At 35.3% G+C, this 14,576-nt stretch overlaps 1 protein-coding gene across 1 annotated transcript; it reads left to right on the top strand.

The window, feature by feature from the left end:
- The first annotated feature begins 7,109 nt into the window (after nt 1-7,109).
- On the top strand, nt 7,110-13,374 carry si:dkey-202l22.6 (interferon-induced very large GTPase 1). Its single transcript, XM_058799177.1, has 3 exons — nt 7,110-7,153; nt 8,162-8,269; nt 8,460-13,374. Exons 2-3 carry the CDS (start codon nt 8,215-8,217, stop codon nt 12,989-12,991), a joined length of 4,587 nt encoding a protein of 1,528 aa, XP_058655160.1. The 5' UTR covers nt 7,110-7,153; nt 8,162-8,214; the 3' UTR covers nt 12,992-13,374.
- The last annotated feature ends 1,202 nt before the right edge of the window (nt 13,375-14,576 follow it).

Genomic DNA, 14,576 nt, shown 5'->3' with positions numbered 1-14,576 from the left:
AAATTTGTGTAAAAGTATTCATTTATTTTGGAAACTGCAGTGATATGTACTTATTGGTACGTATTTCATGTCACGCTAAAAAAAGTGCACCCAGGTACGTAAATGCCATGAGACCAGGTAGAAATGGTTCCATAAAGAACCTTTACATCTGAAAAATCATTTCTGTTTCACAAAAGGTTCTTTGTGGCAAAAGAAGGTTCTTCAGATTATAAAAAGTTAAGAAAGAGATGGTTCTTTAAAGAACCTTTGACTGAATGGTTCTTTGTGGAACAAAAAAAAATGGTTCTATGGCATCGCTGTGAAGAACCTTTTGAAGCACCTTTATTTTTAAGAGTGTATACGGTTGGAATATAGTTTGTCTTATGGACCACTTTTATTTATTTTATTTATTTTTTTCACTAATAACACGGAAGCTAGAATATTCAGAAAATAATTATGAAACGTGGGTGAGTAAATGATGAGAATTTTCATTTTTGCGTGAACAATGCTTTTAACGATTCAGAAATTCGCACCATCTCAAAAATGCTTTTACGTCACTACTTTGAGGTCCACGAAAGTGTCCTTGAATGCACAAAAGCATCAGCCATGACAGTCTTATCACACGTGTCGCTTCTCTGTCTTTCCCGCCGGAATGTGCAAGACATGGTGGCACAGACAGATCACACAGGTGTGAGACGTCTCTGCCGGGACATTCCACACATGCCACTGCAGCGGGTTACTGCACGACTCAATGTGTTCATGCTGCTGGGGTCATGTCATGGTCATTATGGGCACTCTACTCCGAGCACCAGCAGTTATTTTCACTCAAATGGAACATAACTATTTCAGAAGAATTCAATATAATAAGAAATGTGCATTAAAGTGTCTGAGAGTATTTCTTGGATGCTTGTAATTGGCCAATTTCTCTTCAAAGGCGCTGTATGACCCATAAATAAATCTTTAAAAGGACTATGTGGCCCCTACATAACATATATTTGATAGGAAAGTTTGCTCTTGAACTGGAGACCAAGTCGTTTCCTTGATGTCATATTGGATGGTATCTGGTAATGGTAAACATATATATCTATTTTGCTCGACATGCTAAAGCACAAAACCCATACAGAGATTAGAACTGGTGTACAAAAGAGCTTGAAAGCTAATGCACAGAAAGTACACAGATGTCATAACCTTATTAAATTATTAATTGAAAACCATTAGCAACCTGAATTGACTGTTCCAGCACATGCCAAAAGAAAAGTGGCTTTGCTCTCTTTAGTAAGGAGAATTTTACAGGGGATTGTCCCCGTAATCAGTGTTCTGTGATATGCTTTGGATAAAAACGTCTGCTAAATGACTACCTTTACACTCTCTACTCTTCATATCATGTAAGAAAGTTAAGAATTCAAATGGAAATTAATTCATATTTAATGAAACATTAATGTACATAAAAAAAGGTACATAAGGTGTCACTAGGGTGGTACCATTTCAAAATAATGTCATATCATTCAAGGACTAATAAGGTATTAATATGCATTATTCAGGGATAAATAAGGTACAAAGGTGTGGCTTTCAAGAAGGTACTTTTTTGTCGACTTGTTTTACTTCCATAACATGTTGTCTTTCAGACTAGCAGAAAGAAAACATCCAAAGTGTGTTATTTTATTGTACTTTATCTATTTGCATTTGTAGCTTTTAATTGCAATACATATTTTAAAGCTGTTTTCTCAAATTATAATTATGAGTTCCACTGCAACTGTAGCTTACTTGCACCAAACTTTACAGTTTTATTGCCATGTATACTCTAAAGTTTATATATATATATATATATATATATATATCGCAGTTAATCGCATCCAAAATAAAAGTTTTTGTTTACATAATAAATGAGTATGTACTCCTTATATTTATGTATGTATAAATACAAACACATGCATGAATATACTTAAGAAAAATATGTTGTTTATATATTAAATATATTTGTATAGAATATCAAATATATATATATATATATATATATATATATATATATATATATATATATGTGAAGAGTTCAGATGCAAAAGCCTCTAAGTGCCATCTGTAATTTTATTCTAAAATCACTCTCCTATATTTATGTTCAGTTATTTCACTTTAATTGCATAGAAAATGACCTATTCATTGCCATTAAGAGTAAAATTACTGAACCCAAACATAGGAGCCTGATAAAAATGCTCGTTTTAGATTAAAATTTCAGACGGCACTTAGAGGCTTTTGCATCTGAACTCTTCATATATATATATACATATGTAAATGTTTTCAAAATATATACTTAATGTGTGTGTATTTATATATACATAATAAATAAACACAGTACACATATTATGTGTAAACAAACTTTTATTTTGGATGCGATTAATCATTTAACAGCACAAATATATATGTATGTAAGGGATAATCAACGGCTAGCTGTGCATTAAACGATTTGAATGCACGACGTGGACGAACGCAGCGCATTAATATAGAACGTGATTAAACTGATCTGGAACTACCTGTGCAGTTAAACAAATTTAATCAACACCTGCCAGCCAATCGGAATCGAGTATTCAGACAGACCATGGCATAAATATATATATAAAACATAACATGACATAACATTCTATTTCTGGCTATAAGTTCCTGTAAAACTGTTAATTCTTTTAAATTTTGAACGTGGCTTTTACCAATGTTCAGTTTAATAAGATACTGCCTCATATTTAAACATATTGGCTGCATATTTGAACATGACATTTCAGAATACTTGTAATGCATAACAGTTCTATAATGTACTGTAATTAATAAACTGTACATGTTTTACCCTGTTTTCCTGTAGTGACTAGCTTTAACCACAGATTGTAAATCTATTAGGTGGCAGTGTGAAACGGCCTGTTGTTTAAGCAGAACCTCGGGGGATCTATACAGACTTCTCTTTTATAGACTGTAATGCATTAAGACACAAATCCTTCTCCATTGGATTACAGGCACCTGAGGGATGTCCAATCCTATATATTCTGAGAAGGAATATCTTTGTGCATTGGCCTTGAACGGCACCTAGTAATGTCTGACAATAACTCTTAAGCTGTGCAACTTCAGTAGAATGATATAACAGGATCCAGCGGCTAGGAATGTAAGGTTATGTTCACATGGAAACTAATAGCAAGAAAGAAACCCCCAAATGAGACCAAAGCATTGAACAAGGACCGCATTAAGATTCTCATCTCTTTGTCCACCCACCGGCATTGCCCTCTTTCACCCTCACCTTTACTCTTTCAAAAAGATATTCTGTAAGTACAGTCTTTTAAATTTAATAACCAGACTGTATAACTTTGAGGGTGAATTTCATCAAGAACTGTAGTGGTCATATGTCATCTCAAAATCAAGAAAACTATTAGCATAAAGACAGAAGCTTATTATTATTGTTGTTGTTGTTGATAATGTTTGTTTGTTTAGTCAGTTATTTGTTTAATTAATTTAATTTGTTTGTAACATTATTTTCATGAATATTAAGCATATTTCCTAACTTCTCAGTAATTTAAGTAATCTTAATAATAATAATAATAATAATAATAATAGTTCTCATGACTGCCTGGACTTTTTTTTATTTAAAAAAATTAAAATAAAATAAAAAGCTTAATTAATTTATTCATTTATGTAATGTGTAAATACTTTATTTTTGGGGGATTTACATTAATGAGAATTTTTTTTTTTTTTTTCACATTACAATAATGATAATTGGGGGCATGTACACATAATTGTCATGACAATTATTAATTCATGATTTTTTTTTTAAACATTATTATCATTACACAGTACAAATTAATGATCCTAAATAGGCTTCATTTTCATTATGCAGACTTCTTTTTTCAAACATGACTTCTATATGTATAATGGGGGCGGGGGGTAGCAGTTTTGTAATTAAGTTAAGAAATAATGAGGAATTTCACCTCCTCTGAACGACTTCCTTTCCGACTGTGGGAGACATAGTGGACCTGCCATGGCAGTGGCTGAGACACCATGTACGGAAGAGGTTCCTGTTGACGTACCCACCGAACACCCAGCTGAAGCAGAACAGACACAGCAGAATCAGTGCGTGCATATGCTGGGGTGTGTGTTGCATGTTGTACAGTACGTTGTTATTGATGTGTGTGTATATACGTTTTTTCATTTGAGACCACATTTTGCCTCTTTAAGACGATGTCAGGTTATTTGGTTTGACTCATGATGTGACATGATCTTGCATGCTAATCTGTCATTATAAAGCTTCCATCGTGTCCCCTGTGAATTAAATCAACTCTTGTGGAATAAACAGAACATTTGTGTCAAAACTTAAGTGATCTAGTTCCTGCAGTCTCATTTGCATTGTCTATCAAGATTATTAAGGCCCTGAATTGCAATGTCATGCACACTAATATCTTTATTACTGAGACTCAAGGATGTTGCATGATTAACCAGCCAGAGAGGAAATGTGAACTTAAAGATTTTTCATGTAATACATTTCAAAATATGTATTAGGCTATTATTAGTAGTATTAGTAGTAGTAGTGGTATTGATTTGTGGCAATACAATGGTAGTGTCATGGTACATGGTTCTATATTTTGATACATACCATGGTACTAAATAATTACCATAACGTGCCATGGCATTTAAGGGTGTTTCATCAATTACAGGCACTTTTGTGTCTCAGGAATTATTATTATTATTATTACATTACATTTACATTTAGTCATTTAGCAGACGCTTTTATCCAAAGCGACTTACAAATGAGGACAATTATTATTAATTATTATTACAATCATGTTTCAATTTTTTTGATTATATGAACATCCCTGCCACATTATAACTGTCTTTGAAACATTTTACTGTCTCAATTTTGTCTTGATATTTTTCACATTATTTTATTTTATTATATTATATTTAATTTTATTTTTCCTAATCTTAAAATATATTTGTGTTCATGTGTTCTTTCATTCACTCATTTCTTTATTTTATTTTATTTTATTTTATTTTATTTTATTTTATTTTATTTTTATTTTTTTTATTTTATTTTATTTTATTTTATTTTATTTTATTTTATTTTATTTTATTTTTTTTTTTTATTTTATTTTATTTTATTTTATTTTATTTTATTTTATTTTATTTTATTTTATTTTATTTTATTTTATTTTATTTTATTTTATTTTATTTTATTTTATTTTATTTTATTTTATTTTATTTTATTTTATTTTATTTTACAAAAGCATGACTGTCCCTCATTTGTGACATCATTTCCACCTCAGCCAGCAACTGGGGAAGTGACATTAATCCTCCTGTGAATCATGCATGCTGGACATTTACATAATAAGCTGGTGAGAGAAACACCCCTAAAAGTTACCTTAAAGAATATATTTCTATAAAACGTTTAGCACCTCGTTTTTTATGCTAAAACATTAATGAAAATTATCCTTTTGTCCATATGTTCTAAAGCTCGTTTAAATAAATGTATGTTCTCTCTCATTTCCAAGTATAGTCAGTGAGAAAATGAACCATTTAATTAAGAAAATAAATAAACAATAAGAAGAATTGTGATATTGCCCTGTGTGTTATACTGAGTCCTCTCATCATTTTTGTCTATCTAGCATTTTTGCCTGGCATATGAAACTATGAAAAGAATTTCAGTCAACTGAACCGGGTTTGGCTAGTTTGTTTACGATTGGCAACAAATGCACAAAGATATAATCTAATGAGTTGCCTTACCTGTTCAACCACTCTCACCATCATATACATGGCTGTTAGCATTGTCACCAGCATTTTGAAAGTCTGTTCACTGCCTTTCTCTGTGTTTTTCTTCAGGTAGTCCCGTTCAGAACACGTCAACCGTGGTTATACTCAGAGAAGTCAAGGATCTAGAGCTGCATCTTTCTGTTCAGCCAGACACACTCACACGGCTAAGTCATTTAAAGAGCTTTGCGTTACAGAAATAGGAGGCATGTAATCTTTTCCTATGCGCACATGAGCGTTTATCCCTCTGGGAGAGCTTTCACCTCATCCTGAGCCAGACATTACACTTAAATTACTTGAACTTGACTCAAAGGAATAGTAAGGAACCACCTAAAACACTCATTGCAAAGTGATAAAAACAAAGGCAAGCACTAGTTTACACATGAAAGATGTACTTTGCATGTACACTGTAAAAAGTGATAAGTTGACTTAACTTAAAAAAATTGAGGAAACCTGTTACCTTAAAGTTTTTAAGTAAATGATTATTAAAAAATAAGTTAAGTGAATTGTCAAGTTCACTTAACTTTTTTTTTTAATTTTTTTTTTTATTATTATTTACTTGTTATTATTTTGCAACGGGTTTCCTCAGTTTTTTTTTTTTTTTTTTTTAAGTTAAGTCAACTACAGTGTAGTTTATACATTCATTTACACTTTTATAGATTATAGTGTTCAACATTTCAATGTAAGTTTGAATAAATATAATATTTGAATGAGAATATTTTATTTGTTCAAATTTGATTTCAATGCTTTTTCATTTCAGATGTTATCGAAGTACATGAATGTTCAGAATCTCTTCTCAACTAATCAGACTTTAATCAGTCAGCAACAGTATAGATAGCTGAAGGTGTGATGTCATTAATGAATCAATCATGTTCGAAACTACAGCAGCAAAATCTTTATCTAAACACCAGAAATGCATTAAAAATGGAGAACAATAATGATTAAAACCTGGTTTTTAAATTTAGTGCTTGCCTGTGAAAAACCAAATGTTTAACATAAGTTAACAAGCTTTTTTGTGAAATGTTTTACTTGAAAAAAAATCTATTAATGCTTAAAAATAAAAGGATTCATTTACAAAGTATTTATTTAAATAAATTACACTTGATTTGACATTTTGCTGACTAAACAATATTTTATTATAGAAGTGTGTTAAATTATCACATTGCATAATACTAGGACATATTTGGTACTTTTTCTGCTGCATGGGGGTTGTTGTTTTCTGAGTGTGTACGTGATAAAACTGCATGTGCGTAGATACCTAATGAACGGGGAGGGGTAAATTCCAAAAAAGCAGACTGTATCACTCTCAAGGCTCATATAAAAGCTCAATGTCATGCCAGTCATGTCAGTTTCATGTCATGACAGCACAGCACACAGCCTAAGAAGGCATCATAAATTTTAGGTAAGCTTACTTGCATATTTATTTGTTTGTTCGTTTAACTCCAAAGCGAGATGATATGGTAATATGTCAGTGTTAACCATGATACTGATGACTACATATTTTGTATAAAACCATTAGCAAATTTTAGTATTTCAGTGATTTTAATAAATGAGAATTTGCATAGGTATAATAGTATAGATGTGTACTTTACATTTGATTTGAACTGAATGAGGTTTAGCTGATGTGTGGTTTTGGATCTATGTTTTATGAATTATTCACTAGTGACTGCCTAATCCTTGCAGAGGAATGCAAAAGCATTGATTTTAATGAGAAATTAGCTTTCCATCTGTGTGGCTTGTGAAAAGCATACTTATAACCCTCAGGAAAGAAGAAAGATGCATGTTAAGTAGTTGCTGATGAATGAATTTTGCTGAAAAATACATAAAATGCTGGTTGTATTGACAGTTATATAGTCAAATGATAAAAGAAAACCACAGCTATGTGATTTTGATGTATAGGACACACTTATACGACCATATATATTAGACCAAATATTGGACCAATTATAACCAATAATGCTGCAACACTGTCAGAAAGTAATTAGCTCAGTATGATTACCATAATTTGTCCCCCTAAGGCAAAGTTTCAACAGTTTTGTTGAATTGTGTTCCTCATGGATGTGGTTTAGGAAAAGTTGGATATGATTTATCCTCTGTCAAGGATATGAACATCTAATTTGCAAATACCGATCTGTCCTAAAAAGCAGAATAATGAATCTATTATCAGGTATATGAATCTATTATTAGGTGGTGTCTGGATGACCTCTCAAGTTGTTGCTGCAGGAAAATTAGATTAAGTTGACTTTTGAGTTGACATTTGAGTTGAATTTGACAAAATGTAATGTAATCCAAGCTAAAACTTGCATTTTGTATTTGCATGTTGTATATATTGTGTACTTGTATTCATTCATTTAGTTTCTGAAGCAGAAAAAGGGACATTCTTTAACACTGTGTTGTTTTTGGCCGGCAGGTCTATGGGATTCTTTGAATTGTAACTGACAATTAAATAAACATTCTAAAACAATGTCTCTACATCGGAAGACTGCCCCCGACCCGGGGCCCCTTACTACTGAGATAGGTAAGAGTTACCTTATGCATCAGATTTCAGTTTCCATCATCCCATTATTAAACATTTATTTTCAAGTTCTTTAGAAAAATCATAGATAACATTATAGTTTTCATAATTATTGCAAGATTATTATAAGATTAGAAAAAAAGTGATATTACTGTAACACTGAATTTATTCACCAAATATGTTTCTCCTCTAGTGTCTGAAATTGACAGGGACAAGCATATTTTACTGCACATGTTGGATCTGCACAGGGAAAAGGTGGCACCTCTGGACCTTACAACAATGCAATATGTAAGCACTACAAGCACTGAAGACTACCTTCCAAAGGACCCAACAGAGCTCTTCAATGCATTCCTCCGGCGGCTCTGGCTATGTAATCCCCAAGCCCGCAGCACTTGCTGCAAGGTACCAGTAGGAGTTTACGGTTTGGACATGGATGAGAATTCACAATGCGCTATCAATCCTTTAGACCTGGTTACTGTCATCTACATGACCACTAATAGTTTCCTCCAGCAAGAGATCACTCAGCGAATGTTGCAGTGCAACTTTGCTGTGCCTTTGTATCTTCCCCCTATTCATCCAGAAAAGAAGGGAACCATCCTCCTGTGTCCTTTTAGAGGTATTCTTGGTCAGTGGAAGTCACCTTCTGAGGCACCCATCATGAAGAACATGGCCGATTCCAGGATGCCATTTCTCTCCGCAGTGAGGCTAGGTTCCTGCAACATCTCGAAATCTCGAGTACTCAACCATGTTCTTGGGGGTCCACATGAGCAGAATGACTGCTTCGTAAACTGTGGTATGGAGGGAGGGCAGCTGCCTCGAGTTCTCTCTGATGGTCTGGTGGAGGTTTGTTGGAACCTACATTCAGGAGATCATCATAACAACATCTTTTCTCGTCCTGTGCTAGTAGCTAATCTTCGTGGAGATGCAGCTAACTGCGAAAAACAGATGAGTCTTCTGTGTTACACATCTGCAGTCCTCATAGTTTTCTGTGGATGTTTTGGTGTCAAGGAACGAGACCTACTTGCCTCATGGAGGGACAATACAAGCCACATGATTATAATCGACTGCTCAACATCAGTAGAGGATGGACAAGAGAATCAAAATGAGAAAATGAAACAAAGGCTGATGAAGGAACTTCCTGATGGAACAATGCTAAATGGCTGTGAAGGTGATGAGAAAGAAATTGCTGAGAACTTAAGAGATGTTCTGGATCGCTTTATTCCATACCTGCACACCACAAACCTTGTAGGTACAGCCGGTATGGCCAATGACCTCAACATTGATGTTGATGAAGATGAGCTCTGTAGAATGGCATTCAGTGAAGTTGAAGAAGTCCTCAGTGGAATTGAAGATGGAGTGGCTAGCTATTTGGAGAATCAGCTGCCCCTGCAAGGTACAGTATGGAAACAGTTGTGTCAACTGGAGAAGGAGGAGGCACGTCACCAACAGCATACATCCCAGAGTTTAACCGGGGAGAAGGACAACCTTATAAAACAATTGCTTGATTATAAACTAACAACAGCCATGACAGCTTTTACTGCAGCTCTTTGTTCATTTGACACAACCAAGAGGGCATTCTTTCTCTCTTGGATGAGAGTGAAACTTGAAGTTATGCAATTGGATAACCTGTCCCATCAAAGGGAAGCAGATGAAGAACAAATGCAAGAACCTTGCATAGGACTTGAACATTTCCTTCGAGAGATGGGACTGATCTACGAAAGATACTTCCGTGGCCCAAACAGCGACTTGTACGACATGTTCCGCTTACCATATTTAGGGGCTGAACTACTCTTTTATGGAGTTCCCCTTGAACTCTATGATGGGGATGCCTCAGTATTTCCCATGAACTGGGTATACAGCACTCTTTATGAGGTACACAAGCAGCTGCCAAAGTTCAGTCGCATGAGAGTTCTGACAATCCTAGGTTTCCACAACTCCAAGAATGCAGAGATCTTATCTGCCTTGTTTGGCGTCAACTTCCCGAAGTGGGGCAGAAGGCATATCAAAGGGGCATACATGCTTCTCCTCAGCCTGCCTGACAACTTCAGAATGGAGATGGACTGTGAATTTATCTTGTTGATTAGCACAGAAGGTTTGAATGCCCAAACAGAAAGAAGCCTTGTGCATGCTAGTGAACTGGCTACCTTTGTCAGTGGACTGAGTGACATTACACTAATAAATCTACCAGATGAGGATCAGAACGAATCAAGAAGCAACCTTCAGATTGCTGTCAATGCTATTCTCTGCTCACGAAACTTGGAGAGGAAGACTACCTTCCAGGTTGCTTCAGAGGGAGCAGGAATGGATGGAAAAATCATGAGTTGTGTAATTGATTTACTGACCACAGGACAGCTCCCAATAGAATCTCAAAGAGAAAAAAATCCCTCAAGTGAAACAAGAGGCAGCAGCACTGTGACTTCACAAAATGATCAAATCTATAGTGATGCAATTCTAAGGCTAAAGAAAAGACTGCTGACTATGTTCCATGAAAAGGCAACGAATGGTCAGCCAACCTGCTTGGGTGCATTTATGGAGCATATGTTAAGTCTGTGGGAGTCAGTTAAAAATGGAAATGTTGCCATAAAGTTTGGAGAAACGGCCACAGCTGATGCCATCATTGGCCTCTGCAGAAAACTCGTACAGGAAGAGAAGCAGCTCAATGATCAACTGGATCTTTGGGTTGAAGCATTGGACAATCACATAACAGAGTTGAAAGAATCTGCATCCCAAAATGGAGAACACATGGATTCAGATAGGCTACTCAGAATCTTGAGAGATGAAGCAGCTACCCAAATCAATACAGATAGAGACCATATTAAGGCAAGTCTCTGGGACTACCTTAGGCAGGAGGATATTGATATTGGCCTTGTGGAAAATTACAAAGTAAGCCTTCACAAAAAAGTAGACCACATTCAAGAGCAAATGATATATGATGTTGCCCAGAAACTTGAGTCTGCTACCATTTGTCATGATATGAGAGTTAAGATGCACGCCTTATTAACATCACTTGAAGCAACCCTGGAGGTGAGGTTACGTTCACTCTTGCAGACCTGCAAGAAAAATAACTGTGTGATTGAGGACAAGGAGCTTGAATGTGAATTTGTTAGTGTTTGGGAAAATATCCCATCTAACATGAATGATCCCCCCTTAGAGACACAAGAAATCCTTACAAGGATGGTGGAGCAGGTAAAGAAAAACCTAAGTGATCGTGGTCTAAAAAAACAAAACATAAGACTGCGAGATGCAAACCAGCTCAATGGCTTTAAAGTGAAGACTGCCCATTTTGCTTTGAGTAGTAAGATGAAGAAAACAATGAAGTACAATAAGGATGTTGCACAAAGATCCACCAATAAGTTGATAGAAGACTGCGACAGAAGAGTCTCAGATAAAGTGTGCCACAAAGAGGGCTACTCAGATAGCTACATGAGAGAGTTGCTTGCAATTGTTGACAAGGGTCTAGAACTTTTAAAAGGTGAGCCATTCGTGATGAGTCCCAAATTTGAAGTGGATATCAAAGGATACATCTGTGGCAAAGCAGCAGAGTCCTTTCAAGAGGTGCAGGAGTCGTTCATAAGGAAAGGGGAAATAAAAGAGAGATTCCTAAATGAGACCAGGGAGAGGCACATGTTGAGTTTCATAAATCAGTTCAGAAAAAGGGACCAGTGTCAAAAAGCTGCTCGATCTTTCACCAATCAGTGCCTCAAGCCAACAGTTGAAGACTTCGTTTACAACAGCTTGGAGAGACAGATATTTACTGATATGCTCAAGAGCAAAAATGCGCAACTTTATAGCTCACCAAAAAAATTCCACTACAGTCTTCTTAAAGAAATGCTGATAAAGGACAGCTTTGACAATTTCCATGAGTACCTTCAGTCCCATGAGAGCTTCTGCCGGAAGAGAGTTGAGAACTTTATCAGAGTTCATCTGTCAGGTACTGTTATGATCGAAGACTTCAGGGACCAGCGAATGCACCAAATCTTTGATTGGGTGAAGAGGTGCATTAATCAGGCATCTGAATCTAGTAGTAGAGCACAGAGCAATGTTAGACAACTACTTGAGAAAGTTTGTGCCAGCCTGGAGAGTCTAGGAAAAATCACTGTGCCAACTCAAATCTTGAAGAAACCTTTGTTTGACGTAAGTATGCATCATGAGCATTTCTTAGCGAACCTAGAGGAATCAGTCTATGAGTTATCCTCATCAATTGCTCAGGAATTTATGGAGAATGAGGATGTCATTGAAGTCCCTGATGACCTCCCTGATAAACTTCAGAACATGCTATATGAAAGAGTCAAGGGGTGCGATAAGCACTGTCCTTTCTGCAAAGCTCCATGTGACCTGGAATCAACAGAGCATCAAGTGCACGAAGCAGTGGTGCATCGCCCCAAAGGTCTAGTGTGTTATACCAATGCCAACTCTACCACCCTGTCTCACAACACCTGCTCTGCAGATATTGCAGGACAAAACCAATTTCAAAACAGAGATACAGCGGGCCGGTCTCTGCCCTTTAAGGAGTACCAATCCATCTACCCAGACTGGAAAATTTACCCAGAAGATCCTAGGAATAATGGAGCTGCAGTCTACTGGAGATACGTGTTCATGAGGTACAACAGTAGATTTGCTCAAAAATATCAGTGTACACCTGCAAAATTACCCGAAGCATGGGGAAATATCACTCAGAGGGAGGCACTACAGAGCTTGAGGGAGGCCTTTCAAATTACAGAGTGATAATGTCCTGCACCAGCTTTATTACATGCATGTCTGTTGATAAAACAGTATACTATTACAGAGCTTCAACACTATTACAGAACTCTAAATAAAATCGACAGAAGGTGAAATTCTGATTCATCACTTATAAGCCAGTTGATGAAAGAATTGATGAACTCTTTCCTGTAATACTGTGGTTTAAATATTTACTTATTTGCATCTTAAATGTTAAATGTAAAAATCTAAACATATTTCAGTAATACTCACTGTAAACAATTTCCTCTGATACTCTACCAATAAGATGTATGCCAATATGGCACTGTTACTCTATTGTCATTATGAATGCTGCAATGTCTGCAACTTAATTGCAAAAAATATTTCATTAAAAACTACCTTAAAATCTTGTTTTGTTTTGTTTTTTTCTTCTGCCTCATGTCTTTATTATATTTGCATTGCATATAAGGTGGCTATAAACAACCGATTATTTATTGTTTTGTAAAAATATGAAGTATATTCCAAATTATACATTTTTATTGTAAAAAAAAAAAAAAGACACTAAAAAATGCTGGTTAAATACAACCCAGCACTGGGTAAAATATGGACAAACCCAGCGATTGGGTTGGGTCAAAAGATTGAGCAGACTGGGTTTGCCCATATTTCACCCAGTGCTGGGTTGTATTTAACCCAGCATTTTTTAGAGTGTATAATTAATGCTTAGAAAATGTATACAAACTGTACAGTAAATTCAAAATTAATTTTAATCATGATAAAAGGTTTTTTTATTTATTTATTTTTAAACCTAATTTCCACTGGAAGAGGAGAAAGTAGTAAGGGAGATGGGATATGGAGTGGAGAATTTTTGTTAAATTTGGTTATGTTATTGAATGGGTGTGTTCAAAGATTACCACTTGTTCTGAGACTAAGTATCTCATGCAACCCCCATGCTGGTACACACTCTCTCCTATGGAAAATTGAGTGTATCCATTACACCTAACCTGTATATCTTTGGATTGTGGGGGACACCCATACCAACACGAGGAGAACATGCAAACTCCATTCAGAAAGCCTTCCTGCCTCAGCCACTCAAACCAGGGATCTTGACGTAACAGTACTGTCAGATGTCATGACTATAAAACTGGAGGGAGAAAAAGTCATCTACTAGCAGCAGGAGCTAGAATTTAATTCATATATATATTTCACACTTTATACTGACTTGAATAATGCTATTCTCAAATCATAATAAATGAATGCATTACTACATATAATGACAATATATAATAATATATATAATGATTTGTCACTCTTGCATTTCTCATTTGCATCAAATTTTGCGAAAACCCTGTTCTGTGGTACAAGAATGCACTTTTAAGTAAAATGGAACTTTTAAAGAAATATTACAACACGGATGCTTTTATAGTCTGTGTTGGTGATGTTTGAGCTCCTACATGGACCACGTGGATTAAAATTATGATGCATTATGATCCCATGTGACTTTATAAGTGACAGAAACGTTCCCACAAAGAGCTACTCATATTTTAGTATAAATGATTAAGCAAATGTTTATGTACAGACAGAGCTCTAATAAATTTAACTGAGTTCAATATTC

This window comes from Onychostoma macrolepis, chromosome 15 (genome assembly GCF_012432095.1).
Source record: "Onychostoma macrolepis isolate SWU-2019 chromosome 15, ASM1243209v1, whole genome shotgun sequence".
NCBI classification, from domain to species: Eukaryota; Metazoa; Chordata; class Actinopteri; order Cypriniformes; family Cyprinidae; genus Onychostoma; species Onychostoma macrolepis.
The sequence above is the reverse complement of the archived record's forward strand: the minus strand, read 5'-3'. Positions and strand labels throughout refer to the sequence as shown.